This window comes from Schistocerca serialis, chromosome 5 (genome assembly GCF_023864345.2).
Source record: "Schistocerca serialis cubense isolate TAMUIC-IGC-003099 chromosome 5, iqSchSeri2.2, whole genome shotgun sequence".
Classification (NCBI taxonomy): Eukaryota; Metazoa; Arthropoda; class Insecta; order Orthoptera; family Acrididae; genus Schistocerca; species Schistocerca serialis.
Genome location: NC_064642.1, coordinates 827,169,750 through 827,190,811, shown reverse-complemented (window position 1 = coordinate 827,190,811; position 21,062 = coordinate 827,169,750). Strand labels below are relative to the sequence as shown.

General features: G+C 44.9%; 1 protein-coding gene across 1 annotated transcript in view; it reads left to right on the top strand.

The window, feature by feature from the left end:
* Positions 1 to 21,062, top strand: part of LOC126482252 (uncharacterized) — a 163,694-nt gene that overhangs the window by 1,432 nt on the left and 141,200 nt on the right. The window contains exon 3 of the mRNA XM_050106232.1: positions 10,115 to 10,402. Coding sequence (XP_049962189.1) covers positions 10,115 to 10,402 — 288 coding nt within the window. The remainder of the gene's footprint in view (positions 1 to 10,114; positions 10,403 to 21,062) is intronic.

The window sequence follows — 21,062 nt, the reverse complement described above, 5'->3', positions numbered from 1 at the left end:
TAGGCTATAATCCGACCTTTATCAAAGTCGGAAACGTGATGCTACGCATTTCTCCTCCTTACATGAGGCATCACAACAACGTTTCACCAGACAACGCTGGTCAACTGCTATTTGTGTATGAGAAATTGGTTGGAAACTTTCCTCATGTCAGCACGTTGTAGGTGTCGCCACCGGCGCCAACCGTGTGTGAATGCTCTGAAAAGCTAATCATTTGCATATCACAGCATCATTTTCCAGTCGGTTAAATTTCGCGTCTGTAGCACGTCATCTTCGTGCTGTAGCAATTTTGATGGCCAGTAGTGTACTATCACCATAGCCGTAACTACACCGCGAAGTCGACTATGGCTGTCAGTAGAGGCTATCCAGTAAGGTGGAAACATGTCTGGCAGTGGGTGCCTGCCACTCGGCTGAGATCAAACATCTCCAGCCACAAAAATTTCTGGCAGGGGCTGACAGCTACTCAGCTAGGGTAAGTTAGCTCTGGACATACTGTTCTAGACGTCCGCTCTGTGAGGTACAAACACGTCTGTTCCTAGCTGGCTGTCAACCAGCTCTACCACATCGCTCGAGACTTGCGTTCAGGGAAGTAAAAAGATGTCTGACAATGACTACTTGCCATTTGGCTAGTATCAGCCAGGTCCATCCGCACAGGTCGAGAGATGGTGTCAGTGACAGACGAACATGTCTGGCAGTGGATGGTTGCTACTCGGCTAGGGTGGTCAAGCTCTGGCCACATTGCCCGAAGCACTGCCGTGTGTTACAAACGTGCCTAGCAGTGGAATCATGTCACTTTTCAGGGGCTGGTCAGTTCCAGCCACATTGCTCGAGACATAGGCGCAGTGAGATGCAAACATGTCTGGCAGTCATTGCACTGGACCTAGGTGAAGGTGAGCCAGTTTTGACCATATTGTTCGACACATGGGCTTAGTGTGGTTCAAACGTGCCTGGCAGTGGCTTCCTACTACTAGCTCCAGACACACTGTTCATTATATGGGTTCAGTAAGATGCAAACATATCCAAAGTGTCTGCCTGTAACTCACCTAGGGTCAGCCATCTCCAGACACATTGCTTGAGACACTTGCTCAGTGAGGTTTAAATATGTCCAACAATGTCTACCTGCCAGACTAGGGTTAGCCACGTATGACCACACTGCTGTATATGCGGGCTCAGTGAGGTACAAACATATCTGCCACTTTTATATGATCAGCGAGCTACGACCACATTGCTCGAGTTGTGGGATGTGTGAGGTACAAACATGTCTGCTAGTGGCTGCTTGCCACCCGACAAGGTTAAGCCACATCGGCCACAATATTTGAAACGAGAGCTCAGTGAGGTATAAAGATGTCTGGCAGTGGCTACCTGCCACTCAGGAAGTGTGAGCCAGCACCAGCTGCACTGCTCGAGATGTGGGCTCAATGAGGTGTGTGCATGTTTAGGTGTGGCTGCCTGTGAGCTGGGCAGGGCCACATTGCTCGAGGTGTGATCTCAGTGCTGTTCAAATGCGTGTGGCAGTGGCTGCCTGCCACTCAGCTAGGGTCAGCCAGATCCAGCCATTCTGCTCACGACATGTGTTCTGTGAAGTACAAACACGTCTGGCAGTGGCAGCCTGCAACTTGACCCCGATGCACCAGGCGAGAGTGGCAACAGCCAAAAGTGATCATCATGTACACTGATCTAGTGTCAATATAAACTTGTCCAGTCGACAGCAATGTCACCTGGTGAGGAATGCCTGCTACTCAAACAACTCACGGGGCATGTAGTATCAGCGAGCATGCTGTCAGTGTGTAGAATGGGGAAGGCGAGTAATTATTCGACTTTGACCGTGGAGACACTGTGCTCAGCTTCAGCATTTCAGAAACTGCACGACTTGTTGGCTGTGGTGACTGTCTTCAACGCTTGGTGAAACCGAGTTGAAACCATGTTCAGACATCGAGATATATATTACAGATGTCGGATGTTGAAGACTGAGCAGACTGGTGAAATAGGACAGGCGGCGAACTGTGGTGGAGCTAACATCATACTTTAATGTTGGGTATGGTACAAGTATAAACCGAACACTACTGATGATGGGCCTCCGCAGCTGATGATCTATTCATGTTCCAGTGTTGTACATGCTGTTCTTCAATTTCTTTACACATTTTTGCTCTGGTAATGGAGACAACGACATATTTTGTAGAGGATTTTTTTTTCTTTGAAAACACATTTCTTCACTTCTACAAGAACAAATATGCAAAGCAGGTGGTCCATTCTGTCGCTGCGTTATGGAATCGAACGTCTACAGTTGCATTTGAAACCCAACAGCTACTGTGGTAACAACAAGTAGTGCTGAGGACAAATCGGACACATCATTTACGCATCACGTTGTGCAGTCAACACTCTTCCTTGGACAGATGGTCCGCATAACGTTCCACCACTGTTCAGCAGGGGCTGCATTGAGCATTGTTACCTCATCAGTTAGTTGCTTTAAAACGCAACAGGTACCGAAATGACGGCGAATTGCTGACAGTGAATGACATTACTTTATCCGTGCAACATCCAGATATTTCTTTAACGGAGGTTAAATTTCATTCAAAATCATACATACAAAGCCCACATTAAAAACTTTGGAACAGTGCAATCTATGTTTACACATGGCCTAAAACACCATGACATCAGCAAGTACGACTGAAATGGACATGTGGCCGTCGGCACTTTACGTTGGCGGAGTGGCAAAGTATTGCGTTGTATGATGAAACTCGATACCGTCTTCATCATGCCAATGGGAGGTTGTCAACCTGTCTTCTTCCAGGGGAACATCTTCTTGACACCTGTACTGCGTGAAACCTGGATTGCAGAACGGAGACAAGCTGGCGGCAACTCCATTGTGCTCGGGAAAACATTCATGTGAGTATCCATGGGTCCAGTGGAGCTTGTTCAAGGCACCATGACAGCCAAGGAGTATCGTGGTTGCAGACCACTTACACCCCTTCATCACGACCATCTTCTCCAACGGCAGTGGCATTTTTCAACAAGATAATGCGCCATGTCACAAGGCTAGGAGTGTGACGGAGTGGTTTGAGGAACACAGTGGCGCATTCCAGTTGAAGTTCTGGCCAAAACTGAACCCAATCGAACACATCTGGGATGTGATTGAACGAGACATCAGAGCCCATCGCCCTACTCCCTGAAATTAACAGGTATTAGGTGAACTGTGTGTGCAGATGTGGTGCCAAGCCCTCCAGCGACCTACCAAAACCTCACTGCATACATGCCACGACGATTGCCGCTGTTATCCGTGCTAAAGGTGGAAAACCGGCTGTTATGTAGATGGTCGTAACGTTTTGGCTGATCTGTGCAGAAACATCGACTGCATCCATTTTTGTCTCAGAAGACAAAACTTATCAAAGAGTATATAACTGGAAAAATAGAAAGATGAGATTTACGTTTTCGTCAGGTTATTCCTTGCATCCCACAGCATCTTTTGTCCTCCTACGAACTCACGGTAAGAGTGGTTGCTGTGTTCGAGTAATGCTGTTGTTACAGCGCACAATCTTGGTGCCACAAAGGCTAGAGACTGCACAGGGGACTGACAGTTATTTCTCAAGTTTGTTTTTCTTCTTTCTTTGTGCTATCTCCCAGTTTTGTTCTATTCCACAAAAAATAGCTGTATGTAATTTGGTGTTAATGGTAAAACTGAGAACCCACATGTGAAAAACAAAACGAAAATCGCATAAAGTTTATTTCTTATTTCAAAAAATATTGTTTATGAATGACTGGTTAAGTAATAACATTTTTTAATTTACACTTAGTTATAAATACTCTTGTATTAAGATTAACAATGAAAATTTATAAAGCTACTATGTAAAAAGTATGTTTTGCAGTTACATTGTGTAAGTTACATTTCCTTTTCAAACCTGCTATTCAGTGTAAAGTCAAATTTTATGAGTTGGAAACTTATGGCGATACTAAGAAGCAGTCTGAGGTACACATTGATTATCTATCTCCTGTTTTATTATTTTATTCTTTCATTTATTTTATTTTACTTTTTTTGTAAATTATTTATGATAGTCTTCCGTTAGTCTGACGTCGTCTCAACTAGATCGTTACAAATTTCAGTTTAATAAACTGGCATAATGCATTGAAGGAACATTCAATTTCTTGCCACAATAACTATCTGTCTTAAGGAATGTGGCACTGAAATCATACATGGCAGAAATTGCTGTTATTTTACTAGAAACAAACTGTTCAGTTATTGATGATTCCCGACACTTGATCACTTCTCGCTTGAGTCCTTCTAATATTTACGTTGGTGGTTCTGCCTCACGATTCGATACCAGTTTTATTTTCCATTCAGGAGACTAATTTGAATCATAAACGTCCAGGGTGAGAAGAAAGGAACCATAACCGATTTTTCAGTTTTATAGCCACATATGAGAGATATTACGCTCAATAACTTGATTTCTATAATGTTTTGAAATAACGCTGTAATCCAAATGATGTGCTTTCGCTTCTCAAGTGACACGGAGACTCCAGAAATGGTTTCTCTTCTCATGCTCAGAATCAAAATTCATCACGAACATAAAACATTTACAAGTAATAAATAGCTCCCAACATTCACGTTGCACCTTGCTTACACCCTGGAATAAGGTAAAATGACATGCTGTTTCTATAAGAGAGATCGCGGTTAATTCTAAACCTTCAAAATAATCGTCTCAAGGCTGCTGTTCTTTAAAAGTATCTCAGACACAATCGAGGATTCGAGATATATTGTTTTGATCCAAGTTGTCTTTAAGTTTTCAGTATTCAGTTCCAGTCTCGAATTTACCAACATCGATACTAGAGCAAGTAGTATGAAATTTTTCAATATTTTTATGGTCTCACCAAAAATGCTTCTAAGAACGGTCTCATGTATCTGATGCCCATAAGAGGTCATCTTTTCCAGAAAAGTTTCTTACAATAACTAAAACACCTCTAAAAGAGCGTCTATTTGATGCTGTTGAGTGAAAAGCTAACGCTTCCAGATAGTACTGGAAAAGCCCCTTTAAAGAGAGTTTCAGAAACATCTTCTGCCAGGTCTTACTGGATATTTCTTTTCTTTTCAAATACATTTTTGTATAAGATATATATGTTACAAGCCCATAAATATGTAGCTTACTGATTTGCAAAATTTCATTCTTGTTTTCTAGCGGCACTCGTGCCTTTTCCAGGAGGGGGGGGGGGCTTAGGGGCGCTCAACATCGAGGTCATCAGCCCTTTTTCAGGGGAAGCCAGTGTTCTCTTATAAACTCTGTTTCTCAGATAATTACCTACTTAAATTTGGCCTTCGTTTCTTTTAACCGATGACTGAACAAGACCTGGCTTTCTTTTTCGGTAGTAGTAGTAATCTTCAAAGCATTAGTACGTGTCACAGCCTGAAGATTTTGCGAAAAGGCACGTTTCATTACGTCTTTGAACTTCCGACTATCTTTCAGCATATTACTGCAGTTGCCTCAAAGGTTCTGAAGGAGTTCCTCAGTTCCTGTGTTGGAATTTTTGCTTTTCTTCAAAAAAATCATTACTTTTCCCACAGTTAACGTGACACTTCTACACATAGTTAATTTATATACCTGAAAATTGTAAATGAAAACCATTAACGTTACCTGGCCTATAGTAAATTACTTTCGGTTTCTTCATGCAGGTAACGCCTGAGAAAATACATCCTATTTCACATGTAAACTGAAGACATTGCTCATAATACAGCTCCTCCTCTCCCTCGAAAAGAGTACAGTGGTGATTAGGGTTGTCGGTCTAAAAGAATGGCGTCTTAGCTCTGTCTTGGGGTCAATTCTGCGTTACACCAACTAACGAATGTTTCGTGTGAAATTATAATCTATTCGGTTAAAAAATTGAAGTAAGTAACTTGTTTACGTTAGGCAACGACTGAATTTACCCTGCAAAAGTAATACTTGGGTAAAACTGATGTTTTTTTCCTATATTTCACGTTTTTGAAGATTATTTTATTGAGCTCAAATTTTAAGCAGTTCATTACTGATTGGAATAGAACCATGTTGAGAAGCTGTGCAAGAAAAATTATGATTTTTTTAAATGTGGCATATAAGAGCCATCAATTTGGGCTGGTATTAAGAGAGGAACGTTGATCTCTTTGTATTTGTATTTATGACTTGTGTATTTATGACTACTATGCAGTAGGGAAGTATCAGATTTTGATATGAAGTAATAAAAGGGATTCATAAGCAAATTATGGCTATTGATAACTCCAGGTGTCAGTCCAGTATGCCTAGCACATAGACAGGTTGGTTGCAGAGCCACAACCGACCTCTTCTGACCAACACACAGTTATGACTGACACCGAGGTGGAACCAGCTTACATTGGGAAACAGACAGATGTCAAGCCTGCCGTCCAGTGAGCTATGACTTGACACCACTGAAGTGGGATGCATGCTACAGGGCTTCTGGCTGGGAGCTTTCCTTGAAGTAGCCTATTTGTAACAGTTTGTTTGCGTCACTGTGGTGCCAACCGCTGTCAAATTGGTGCTGCAGATGCAGGACGATGCACCAGAGCCATACACCGAACACGACAGTCTTCCCTCTCAGTAGTCTCACGTGCCTGTCCAGAGCCGTCTTCTTGCGATCGTACATACCCCTGACCATCGCTGTCAACAATAAACCTATTACACCATCCCATCCAAACTACATTGAAGAGCCAAAGAAACTGGTACACATGCTTCACATTGTGTAGGGTCCCCGCGAGAACACAGAAGTGCCGCAGCACGACATTGCATGGACTCGACTAATGTCTGAAGTATTCCTGCAGGAATCTGACACAATGAATCCTGCTGGGCTGCCCGTAAATCGGTAAGAGTATGAAGGGGTGGAGACCTCTTCTGGACAGCAGGCTGCAAGGCATCCCCGATACGCTGAATAATGTTCATGTCTGGGGAATTTGGTGGCTAGCGGAAGTGTTTACACTCAGAAGAGCGTTCCTGGAGCCACTTTATAGAAATTCTGGACGCGTTGGGTATCGCCTTGTCCTGCTGGAATTGCCAAAGTCCGTCCGAATGCACAATGGACATGAATGGATGCAGGTGATCAGACAGAATGCTTACATATGTGTCACCTGTCAGAGTCGTAACCAGAAGTATCAGGTGTCCAATATCATTCCAATTGTAGACGCTCCACACCATTACAGAGCCTCAACCAGTTTGAACAGTCCCCTGCCGACATGCAGTATCCATGGATTGCCTCTGAGCACTATGGGACTCAACTGCTGAGGTCATTAGTCCCCTAGAACTTAGAACTAGTTAAACCTAACTAACCTAAGGACATCACAAACATCCATGCCCGAGGCAGGATTCGAACCTGCGACCGTAGCGGTCGCGCGGTTCCAGACTGCAGCGCCTTTAACTGCACGGCCACTTCGGCCGGCTATCCATGGATTCGTGAGGTTGTCTCCATACACATACACGTTCATCAGCTCGATAGAATTTGGAACATGGCTTCTTCGACCAGGCAACATCTTTCCAGTCATCAACAGACCAATATCGGTGTTGACGGGTCCCGGTGATGGTTATAGCTTTGTGTCATGCAGTCATCAAGGGTACATGAGTGGGTCTTCGGCTCAGAAAGCCCATATCGATGATGTTTCGTTGACTGGCTTGCACGCTGACACTAGTGGACAGCCCAAACATTGAAATCTGCAGCAGTTTGCGAAAGGATTGCACTTCTGTGACGTTGAACGATTCACTTCAGTCGTCGTGGGTCCCGTTGCTGCAGAATATTTTTCCGGATGCAGCGATGTCAGAGATTTAACGTTTTACCGGATTCCTGATATTCACGGTGCCATCGTGATATGGTCATACGGGAAAATCCCCACTTCATCACTGACTCGGAGATGCTGTGTCCTATCGCTCGTGCACCAACTATAACACCACATTGAAACTCATTTAAATCTTGATAACCTGCGACTGTAGCAGCAGCAACCGATCTAACAACTGCACAATTTTTTTCCTTTATTGTGATTTCATTCCCCTGCCCCATATGGGGAGGGAAGGGCTGTCAGCGGCACAATCCGCCGCTCTTCAGCCGAGTGGCATGACAACTAAGACAAGAATTAAATGTTATATATATAAGGCGATAGAAAAGGGGAACATAAAACAGAGTGAGGGGAAATAGTGGAGGTAAAAATACGCTGCCATGGAGACGTTCATGGGTGGACAATTAAAAAAGTCGACATAAAGTTAAAAAGCACAGTTGGCGATTCTTAAAACACAAAGAAGACAGTGCAGGCAGACACACATGTTAAAAGTCAGGCACCATATTAAAAACGTTTCAGAGCAACATACTTAAAACCCACTTGGAGCACACACGATGAAGAATAAAACTGCCATACGGGACCTACTGAGGGAGAGGCTGGAGGATGAATAGGAGGGGAGAGCAAGGGGCAGCAGGGGAAGCAGCGGGATGAAAAGAGTAGGGGTGTCAGTGGGTGCACTAAGAGACAGGAGACTGGTGGGGCAGTAGATGAAGAGGGACGACAAGGCAGGAGGGAGTGCAGAGACACTGAAGGGGAGCACTGGAGAGGAAGGGGGAGTAGGAGGGGAAAGCCACCCAGGAGAAGGGAGGGGGAGGAGAGGGAGCCCTGAGGAGGAGGCAGGAGGAAGATGGGGTTAGACGTGGTAGGAAGGGTAGATGTCAGGGCGAAGCTCATCATTAGGAAGGGGTAGATGGTGGAAGTTGCGTTGGGAAAGGAGGGGGAGGGTGTGGAGATGGAGAGGGTGGGACACAACGGTAAAGGCTTGGCAACAGGCTGGGGGTGGAGAGGAAGGGAGACACCAGGGGCTGAGAGGGATCAATGAGGCTGTCAATATATAGTGTGCGGATGTGTTCAAGGAAAAGAGAAGGTGGGGGAAGGGGACGAGGTCGTTGAGGATGCGCGTGGGGGACGGAAGGCGGATGTGGAAGGCGAGGCGGAGCGCATGGCGTTCGAGGATTTAGAGGGATTTATAGAACCTTGGAGGGCCTGAAATCCAAGCTACACTGGCATAACAGATGATGGGACGAATCAAGGATTTGTAGGTGTGAAGGATGGTGGAAGGATGCAGACCCCATGTCTGGCCGGACAGGGGTTTCAGGAGGTGGACTCTGTTGTGAGCTTTGGTTTGGATGGTAAGGATATGGGGAGTCCAGGTGAGGCCAAGGTATTTGAGGGTAAGAGTGAGGTGGATAGGACGGCCGTAAATGGTGAGATAGAAATCATGAAGACGGAAGGAGCGGGTGGTGCGGCCTGTGATGATCGCCTGGGTCTTGGAGGGGTTGATACGGAGGAACCACTGGTTGCAGCAAGCGGTGAATTGGTCAAGGTTGGTTTGGAGGTTACGTTGGGACCGTTGAAGGGTAGGATAAAGGGCTAGGAACGCGGTGTCACCAGCCAACTGGAGAAGAACTGCGTCAGACACTTGTTGTCTTATGTAGGCGTTGCCGACCGCAGCGCCGTATTCTGCCTGTTTACAGATCTCTATATTAGAATACGTATGCCTATACCAGTTTCTTTGGCGCTTCAGTGTAAGTAATGTGATAATAATGGCGTCTTGGTCTCCTTAAACGTATTCTTGACTGACATCAATTCACCACGTCCAATCTCGAAGGTACTTTGTGTCACGATTGTTACAGCGTGAATTTGAAGTGATCCTGATTTGCATCCTCACAGTGCCGCTACTATCGCCACTGCTATACGAGTGGTACGAAATTTCATCTTCCAGATGTAGAAAGACGCCTGTCAATTTTAGTTTATGTCGCACAGTTAATTCATGGTGCTGAGAATTTTTTTTTTTCGTCAGTACATTTATACAATGCGGCAATAAATGAGCATTTTAAGAAGTGTAGCTACATCCAGATATAAAAGTAAGAAACATTTAATTTACAGATGATTTCCAAGGTCAGACTCTGATTTCAGGATTTTTACTTAAGTCTATTTTTACACGCAGATCTGCCAACTCCATATATCGCTGTGTGACAGTGATGTGATTCCCCGAGGTGAGTATTGTGTGTGCACGCACCGCCTACAAACTCCACTGTGAACGCTTTTGCAATTACGAGCAGCAGTAGCAGCAGCGCTGACGCGTGACTTGTCGGGCAGACGAGCGACGGCTCGGTGCTGGAGGCGCCGCGGCGGGTGCTGGTGGAGGGCGCGCCGGGCTCGGGCAAGACGGCGCTGGCGCTGCGGCTGCTGCACGGCTGGGCGGCGGGCGGCGGCGGCGGCGGCGGCGGCGAGGCGTGGCCGTGGGCGGCGGGCGTGCGCCTCGCGCTGCTCGTGCCGCTGCGGGCGCTGCGCGGCGCCGCCCCCGCGGGGGCGGGAGGGCCCGCCGGCGGCGGTCCCGGCTGCTCGCTGGCCCACTTCCTCACCAGGGAGCTGCTGCCCAAGGCGGTCAGTAGCAAGCGCTCACTGCTCTAGGCGGGGGCATCAGCCTCGCGACTGTGCGGCCGTCCGGTCTGTCACCTGACCGCCTCCTGTGAATTCCGCTATGTTTCTTCGAGGCAGCTACTCGACATCGTCGCGTAGGGCGACCGGTTACTGCTGGCAAACAGCAGCTGAGAGTGTGGCGGTCCGCTCGAGGGGTCCACGACCAGAAGTTTCAGATTCGCGACAGACGGATAACGGTAGTACGTCCGAAACCCGCTTCTTGGAAACGAGCTGTGGCCTCCTGTGTGTGTACTGAGTCGGCAAGGCATCTGCCGAGGGTCACCGTGACCGGAGCTGGTAGCTAGGTGGATCCCGTAGCATACTCCGACACAGCTGTGGTACGCCTACTCGTTCTGCTCTACATCAGATGGCAGCAAGCACAGAGATTCAGATTGTACATAGTCTACAGTTCGAGTCCCTCTTTAGGACGAGTGTGCGCAGTCTCCTTTGCCCAGCAGTCCCAGGACGAAACTCGCCTTCCTGTGCTCAAGCAATGCCCTGCTACTGCAAATTAATCTGGCCAGCCCAGGCGAGTACGACAGCCCACTAATCTGACACGGCACGACAGTATACGTGATTCCACAGTGACGCAGAAAGTCACATACACTCGGTTTCCTACTGTGGAGATCGTATTGGACAAAATCTGGTAAAATTTTTCCCAATATACTTATCGTGATTCTGTGGTAGACCCGATACTTTAACATTCAATAAACCCATCAGGATAGCTCGAGGTGCAAATCTGAAATTATTTGTCTGGTGTAAATCTCTCCTCACGCTTATCTGTGTTTCATATTTTTCACCTTTGCAAATACCTAAAGTATGGTAGACCAATTAAGACTTCATAATCTAAAATTCATTGTACTATACATAATTCAAACAATTAACGAAATTTAACGTAATTTAATTTTGTTTCTCCAGATGACGCTCCAAATTCTTCTATTTGTTATTAATTCGAAATGTCACACTTAAGAACTTTTTTGGCCAAGGTCAGAAGGAGTTTTGAATTGTGATGGTTTGGGGGTTGGGTTGTTTGCGGGAAGAGACCAGACAGCGATGTCATCGGTCTCATCGCATTAGGGAAGGATGGGGAAGGAAGTCGGCCGTGCCCTTTCGAAGGAACCATCGCGGCATTTGCCTGGAGCGATTTAGGGAAATCACGGAAAACCTAGATCAGCATGGCCGGAAGCGGGATTGAACCGTCGTCCTCACGAATGCGAGTCCAGTGTGCTACCACTGCGCCACCTCGCTCGGTTGAATTGTGATGATTGTTACTGTGCTTGTACTAAGCATGGTCATACCTGTAAACTTAACTTCCGTCAACAGTGACAAACTTTGGAACGTAATCTGTACTGCAGCAGTTCTTCAGGTTCCATGTAGGCTTCCACACGAAGTTGCTCCTGATCGTCTTCAAGTAGTAGTAACACTAACTCTCCTGCAGGCCTCCTCACACTCAATTCTTTCGGTAATACTATATATGATGTCGTACACTGCAGTTACAGCTACTACAGTTGGTATCTCCCCAGAACGGGTCCACAAATTAGAGACAGTCACTGGCAGACGAAGCGACGAATGAGAGATGTCGGTGAAGACGTTCCCGCAAGAGGTTTCCTATGCCGCTACTGCTGGAACCAGTCTGCAGCGCCGCTAAGCCCATTCTGTGACCGTCAATGAAGACAGCTGCGTCAGCATAGCCTACGTCTGGCAGCGCTTGTGGTATTAATTAGGACTGTGTTTAAAGTTAAATCTACCGTAACATGTGACTGTACTTCGGTACTATGCAAGCGTAACAAACATTCTAGTACTCAGTGACAGAAATGAACATCCAGAGTGTAACATTTAACACCACCACCTCCTTTGTTTCCGAAAAGAAAAAAAATGTGAAAAATGTAACTGGCCAGCGATGCATCTATGGCAGGGGCTCACGCTGTGGGTAGAAACTCACACTCCATAAAATTCAACGAACACCACTTTCAACACTAACTTAGGTTTCCTTTTAAATTGGACATGTATGTTTTTTTCAGTTTTTACCGTTCGGAGCGTAACTACACACATCAACAAAAAGTTTTGCTTCACCTCGGTTCCGAGAGCACCAGAACTTGTAGAGAAAACTGAAATAGAGATCAACATAAACATCATTTCCGCCCTTTTTACTGCTCATGAAAACCACACATTGCGTATTGTACCACCATACAGCGAGACCTTCAGAGGTGGTGGTCCAGATTGCTGTACACACTAGTACCTCTAATACCCAATAGCACGTCCTCTTGCATTGATGCATGCCTGTATTCGTCGTGGTATACTATCCACAAGTTCATTAAGGCACTGTTGCTCCAGATTTTCCGACTCCTCAACGACGATTCGGCATAGGTCCCTCAGAGTGGATGGTGGGTCACGTCGTCCATAAACAGCCCCTTTTCAATCCATCCCAGGTACGTTCGATAGGGTTTATGTCTGGAGAATATGCCGGTCACTCAAGTCGAGCAATGTCGTTATCCTGAAGGAAGTCATTCACAAGATGTGCACAATGGGTGCGCGAATTTCCGTCCACGAAGACGAATGCCTCGGGCATGGATGTGTGTGTTGTCCTTAGGTTAATTAGGTTTAAGTAGTTATAAGTTCTAGAGGACTGATGACCTCAGACGTTAAGTCCCATAGTGCTCAGAGCCATTTGAACCATTGCTAATCTAATTCCCTTAGCATCACCAGATGCTCGTTTTGCTTTTGTTGATGATCATTTTATATCCTCCTTTCAAGACCGTGTCCACTCCGTTCAGTTGCTCATCTAGGTCCTTTTCTGTGTCTGACAGGATTACAATGTCGTCGGTGAACCTCAAAGTTTTTATTTCTTCTCCATGGATTTTAATTCCTACTATGAATTTTTCTTTTGTTTCCTTTACTGCTGTTCCAATATACAGATTGAATAACATATCACTTGCTTCCCAACCACTCCTTCCCTTTCATCCCCCTCGACTCTTATAACTGTTATCTGGTTTCTGTGCAAATTGTAAATAGCCTTTCGCTCCCTATACTTGACCCCTGCCACCTTTACAGTTTGAAAGGGAGTATTCCAGTCAACATTGTCAAAATGCTTCTCTAAGTCTACAAATGCTAGAAACGTAGGCTTGCTTTTCCTTAATCATCTAAGATACGTCGTAGGATCAGTATTTCCTCACGTGTTCCTTCATTTCTGCGGAATCGAAACTCATCTTTCCCGCAGTCGGCTTCTACCAGTTTTCCCAAACGTCTGTAAAGAATTCGTGTGCAGCCCTGACTTATTAAACTGATAGTTCGGTATTTTCACACCTGTCAACAGGTAATTTCTTTGGGATTCGAATTATTATATTCTTCTTGAAATCTGAGGGTATTTCGCCTGTCTCATACATTTTGCTCACCAGATGGTAGAGTTTTGCCGGACTGGCTCTCCCAAGGCCGTCAGTAGTTCCAATGGAATGTTGTCTACTCCCGGGGCCTTGTTTCGACTTAAGTCTTTCAGTGCTCTATCAAACTCTTCACACAGTATCATATCTCCCACTTCATCTTCACCTACATACTCTTCCATATCCAAAATATTGCCCTCAAGTGCATCGCCATTGTATAGACCCTCTATATACTCCTTCCACCTTTCTCCCTTCCCTTCTTTGCTTAGAACTGGTTTTCCATCTCAGCTCTTGATATTCACACGGGTGGTTCTCTTTTCTCTAAAGGTCTCTTTAATTTTCCTTTAAGCAGTATCTATCTTACCCCTAGTGAGATATGACTCTGCATCCTTACATTTGTTCTGTAGCCATCAGTTTTAAGTCACTTAACACTTCCTGTCGATCTCATTTTTTAGACTTTTTTATTCCTTTTTCCCTGCTTCATTTACTGTATTTTTATATTTTCTCCTTTCATCAATTTAATTCAATAACTCTTCTGTTAGCCAAGGATTTCTACTAGCCTTCGTCTTTTTACCTACTTGATCCTCTGCTGCCTTCAGTATTTCATCTCTCAAAGCTACCCATTCTTCTTCTACTGTATTTCTTACCCCCGTTGTTGTCAATCGTTCCGCTCTACAACCTCTGGTTCTTTCAGTTTATCCAGGTCCCATCTCCTTAAATTCCCCACCTTTTGATTACAAACCTCATTCTTGTCGTCCTCTCACGACGCAAATAGATGAAAATGTTGAAAATATTTGTGGAGTCATCAACGAAGATCGACGACGGACCATTGAAGAAATTGTTGAGCTGTCGGGAGTAACCGCAGCTTCACTGCAGCGAGATTTGGGAATGAGAAAGGTGGCTTCCAAATGCGTACCACAACTGGTGGTTGCTGAACAAAAACATGGTCGCATTGAAGCGTGCCCTGGTTTGAAATAAGAGTCCCGAAATGATCCAAACTTTTTTTTTCAAAAATTATCACAGGTGTCGTAACCTGGTGCTACGCCTACGATCGTGAATCAAAGCAACAGTAACGCCGGTGGAAGACTTCAAGCTCGCCGCGCCCCAAGAAAATGAGGTGAAATCGAACATGAAAACAGTGCTGGTGTGTTTTTTTCCATTCAGCGTTTGTTTATCAGTGTCAGACAGTTAAGCAGGTTTTCTGCTTGTGCGGCGGAAGTAGCCTAATTTGTGGCAGCCGGGTGACTGGTTTTTCCATCGTGACAATGTCCCTGCTCGCACAGACCTGTCTGTACGACAGTTCTTGTCCAAATATGGTATGACCCCTACTCTTCACCCCTGTAGTCGCCCGACCTTGCCCGGGGCGATCTTTTTTCTTTTCTTGAATAAAAAGAGTTATGAAAGAAAGCGTTTTGCTGATATTACTGAGGTGAAGAAAAAACGACAGCACCTCACTCTCAACCATCACAAAATATGAATTTAAATGATGTTCTGAAAAAATGGAGTGAAAGGTTAGACATGTGGTGAGTACATTGAAGGTGATTGAAGGTTTGTGCTTAAAATGTGGATAAATAGGTTAAAAAAGATAAGTTCAGTGTCTTTTGGATACCCCTCGTACACACTATATTAATCATACCGACATCTTATATGCTATTCCCTTTACGGTACACAACATGGTCGTCATTCTCTGTAACAGCGACTAGACAAGTTCTTGACAGACTGGGAGGGATGGAGTGCGTGTTGGTGTTATTCTGTATCCAGAAACGACATAGGATGTTCTGTGAAACTCAGCAACCGACTAACGATATAGGCCTCCGGTTATTTGCATTAACTTCGCGCAGCACATTCTACGTTTCTGCTATAATTTCGAACTCACAGAACAGTTGTAGTCCTGACATTTGGTACTACAATCCATTGAAGTATCACGTTAAATTATCAACATTTCTAGTACAGACGCAAAACCGCGAGAAGTTCGAAACTGAACGTTCCATACACATTTTTAAGAATTTTTAAATCTGTACATAATTTTTTAATCTTTTTTGAGAATCAGACGCGTGCACACAAGGTGGGAGTGCAGGCTACACACAATGTGAACACGCCGTTTGTCCTTAAACATACATCCAGCTAGCACGTTCTAGTTTCTGACAGAAGCCGTTTATAGGTTCCCGAAGGTGTATATTAGTAACTGTTTAAAAAAATTATATCCAATTGCGGTTAGGAAATTGGAGTATGTTCACATAGTCCGCAATAAAGTGATCGTCAGGGATGGTAAACTTCTGTGACAAATCAGCAGCGTCTTACGAGAGTGACAGCCTGTTCTCTTCTTATCCACGACATTCCATTTCGAAAAATACCAGACGGCAGCGCATTTCAACACGGAAAACAGTAAGCCCACCAGACCACGTCACTCCACATATTTAACACCGACCAGAAATCAGGATAGCAAATGTTATATTCCAACAGATACTTGATAACATGATTGAAAAGTAGTTGATGACATATCCTCCATAGATTGAGTCTCCCATAGCAATCCATGTTGGAGAGTACAAATCGCACAGATTCACCACAACTGAACGCTTCAAGTTACTTCACAGAGGCAAATATTCGTTCTGCCGTTGCTCTGTACGCAGGTCAAATACCAGTAGCAAAAGGGGTCAAAACACTCCTCTCCTCTCAATGTGCATGTTGAGAAAGTGAAGAGACGCACATTCACCATGCTGATGGCGGACCGCTCCCTTCTTATACAAGACATTTCAACACGAGAAGTAGTCGCTAGTGCCAGTTGCTAGACCACAACGCTCCCTATATTTAACACCGACCAGAAGTCACGAATGCTAACTTCGTGTCCCAACAAATACTCGTCAAAAGCAGTTAAGGAGCCTTAAACCAAGAATTATACATTTTTCTTTTTCTAATAAGAAGACGCAGAAAGTGGGATTCGCAGAAGAAGGGGATGTGCTATAATAATTCATTCAGATGTGTGGGTCGCTGTAGCTCAACACTACATTAGTAGTAATAGTAGTAATAGTTTCAGCAGAGTCAACCAGCAGGTCTCATAGAGATTTCAAATTGCAATGGATTCACAGCTAGCTGTAGTATTCTCTGGCAGCTGTCTTCTAGCGAACCACGCTCTCTTTTGATGGATGACGTTGACATTTTCGCTTTAGGTACGTCTTGGCGGGCAGGAAACTGCATATTGATGTAGACTAAACGTTAAACTCCAAGAATCCTTCCAATAAATAGAACTAAGAACTAGCATAACATTTTTAAGTAATGCCTCACGTGAATAATAAGTGTTTTACTTTGTACGTAGGATGTCTAACGTTTTCTGCAGATTTGTATCAGCCGCTCACCTACAGCATCCAGGCTTCGTAGCCATCAAGAATGTGTTGGTCAACTCCACTACCCTCATACTCCTGGAACTCGCAGACCACCACTGTACAGTACGAGTGCGGAACTTCCGGCAGGTGGTAAGAGTGCTGAGGTGCTGAGTAAGAGGAAAACAGACCATTACTCGCGTAAAACGTTGCTGTATACGTTTACAACCGCTGAAGATCACTTTATAGAGGGTGATGCGATCATATCACAATTTCGTAACCGTAACCGGATATGAATTCGTAAACAGCTCCTGTTACAAACCTTCAGAATCAAATGTTACATTTGGTGTCCAAGGTATTAATTCCAGCTTCTTAAAGTTTGCGGCAATAGTGTGTGGAGCCTGCTGGGCTGATGAATGTTCAAGGATCGTCAGCGTATTCGCATTGTGTGTATTCTGCACTCACATCTTGTGTGCATACGTCGTATTCTCAAGAAAGATTCAAACATTATGTACAGATTTAAAAACTGCACTGCCCGTCGGAAATGTATGGAACGTTCAGCTTCGAACTTGTGGTGATTTCGGGAGTGTAGTAGAAACGCGAATACTTTAACGCGATAACTCAATGGATAGTACTATGTCAGAACTACACCTCTTCTGCGAATTCGAGGTTATAGTAGAAATGTAAAATGTACTGTGAGAAGTGTCATCGAGATACCGCACACAATTAAAGGTCTATATCGCTAGTACACTGCTCAGTTTTGAAGAACATGCTATGCCCTTTCTGGAGAAGGAATAACAACAACATGTATTCCACCCGTGCAACGTATCAAGAGCTTGACCTGTGGTATCTTGCCCCTTCGTCTAATATAGGTAACCTAGGAAGCTGTTTTCTAGGAACAGCTAGACAACATTCAAGCAAATCTTATTAATGGAGTTTCTTACAGTAAATTAAACAGACAATACTTAACACGGTGTTTTTGCAAAGAGGTGTCGCAAGCAATTGGTGACGTGCAAATAACCAATGTCCTTCGATGTACAGAGTTTCCATGCAAGCAGATGATTCTGTTCACAAGTCAGGGCTCGTCTTCTGATGAGACTCTTCCAGTGCGGCCGAGGCTGGCTGGAGCCTCTTCCTGTAGCTGCCACTCCTGTCGTAGTGTCGTCCTAGTCAGCGTTCTATTGGCTCACATCGTCTCACAGCTTTCTCTGCTGTATCCTTCCAGGCCGACGTGCCGGCGCTCGATGTTACGCCGGAACATGTCCAGTCCATGTAACTGAGAATCGAGGAACTGAAAACAGGTCGGCCATATTGTGTTGTGTAAAGGGAACTGTACCGTGGATTTACTTTCAAAAACTTTTTTTAAAGAATTTACTTTATTTACTAGCGATTCATCAAGAACATTAAGACATTTAATCACAGTATGTGAGCGTGGAAGAAGTTGCCAGTGGGTAACTGATGAAAACAAATTTCTTTCAACAAATGGAAATTTTATTCCTAAAAACCCTTTCTTTTTTTAAAGCACCCTCAAAATATCAAGTTACAATTTATTCAGAGGCAGAAATAACAATTTTTTTTTAACAGTATGAGCTTAAGGGCTGAGAACCTTGCCGCTCCCTTTTAACACGGCCGTAGTCACAACCGCTCACAGCAACCTCTGAAAGACTACACTGGTGCAAATCTGCAACACACCAGATTACTTTAAACTAAAAATTTTAACAACTCACACAAACACATAAACTATGCACCCCGTAGGAGGGATGGAAATGGTACAAAACACTCACATTAAAAAAATTACTTGCCACCGAAAATGCAACTTGTATTTAAAAGAAAACTCTTACAGTGGAACGGAGGCAAATTTATATACTAAAATTACCATTTCAATAAAAACCCATGAAATGCAATCTTACATAAAATGTACAGACATGCTCTACATTACACATATACCGCCTCTCAAGATGATAGGCAAGATAAAAACATATTTCAGGAATTCGGTCTTTACACCTTAAGCAATAAATTCGTTAACACCGAATCCGACAAACATGACAGAGTCAGCTATTAACGTATGGCAGATTGAAAGGGGGGATTACTGAACAACCCGAACAGTAGATTGCTCTAACTCGCCCCTACTCCACAAGGGAAAAACGGACCACCCAATTCATAAATAACCACCTTCCCGCGGGTGGGCAAACGGAGAAGAATGGTGGAACGACCCCAAAACAAAGCCTCTGGTGATCTCACCAAGAAAACAAGTAGAATTTAACAAGTAAATGAAACAACATATCTCCAGTCACTTAACTACTAATAAACTGCGATTTCTGGCGAAGACCTGGCGCAGCACCCCCAACGCTCTCCCGAACCGTCCGCTGCCAGCCGCTTCAACGGACGCAGGAAGGCGCGCCGATCTCCCGTCTCACGGCGTCGCAGCTCGCACCGGCCAGCCCGATGTCGTGGGTTGACTCCTGTTGCTCTCGTGTCGACCGCTAAGCCACTACTCCTGTCTATGCGGCGCGGCCCACTGGACTCACGTGGGGACCACACACGCGCCGACGCTCAAGGCGGACAAGTCATCTTGTGTCTCAAGTGCGCGACCGACCAAACCGACCGATCCAACCGCCAATGACCGTTGACCGAGCAACTCGAGCAGACTGGCGGCCTAACACATACTAGCACTCCAGACGACAGACAGACACTGACTGCCCCACACTAACCGGCTGACCAACTGACCAGACTCGCCCCCACTGACCCCCTGGCGAGCTCATAGCGCCCCTTATATGGACGGGAACAACAACCTTTCCCCCTTTCCCACCAGAGGGAGACACCAAAGCTGTGATTGCCAAGGCGGCGCCACCGCCAGAAACGGAGGGCGACTGCTTCACACTACGCGCTGTGGCGCGCTGTTCAAAACAGCAATTTTTACCACGGCTCAGGAACAGCAAAGCAGGTGCCGATATGATCAATGTTGTCTGTATATCCCACATTGCTAATAGGAGTACCACTCCACGTCAACCACTTGCGAGTTTAATTTCATAACAGGCTGGGAAATAGCCTCTATGCATTCCACACAAATTTGGGGTGAATTTTACAAGCTGAATACCTCAATCCCTTTCTCGATCTTTGAGCCACTGCGCAAGTATGAACCACACAAAAGGAAGACTGTGCATCTCTTGAATTTAACTTTCCAAGCAGAACGTATCTATTGGTTGTAGGTTTCAGGTTTTTTTTTTTTGTTTTGTTTTAAGTTAGGTCACATTGAGCTGTGAGTGTAGTGCCATCACAAATGTCATAGAAGCGGTATAGGATGGTTTGTAGCAGATTGAATCGATGTACAAAGTAGTATTTTCATCCTAATTAAGCTTGTGAGTATTGTGTCTGGAGCTCTGTAATCACATCATCATCCTCGCCATTGAGTAACGACACTCTAGCGAGGTGCTTACATGAGATGTGAATCTGTCTCAGCTGCAGGTTCTGTAGAGTCTAGCATTAATATTTCGCAAAGTGAACTTCCACACGCCCCTGAACTGCTCTGTAATCGGCGGAATCGAAATGCTGTATTTTCGCATAGTCATGTCCAAACAGAGCTGAAATTAGGATTCTGCCTACTCAACATACTGTTAATTTCGGTATTGCATTCGCTATTTGCAACGCAAAATTCAGCGTCATCGGTACAAAATTTGTTTCAAAACCATCTAGAGACGGAATTTAAACTTCCGTATGCCCAAATTTTCTTTCATTTCTGTACCATATTCGGTGCTTTGAAAAACTCTTTCAATGTCTTCCTAACCGACGCAGTAAGGTGGTGGCCCGTCGGTACAATATTCGTTGTAGGAAGCGTAAGATCACATCTGGAGAGTGAGCTTACAGCTATTCAGATCGAGTAACGACACTTTAGAGAGAGCCATACTTTCTGCTTCAAACTGTCAGGTTACC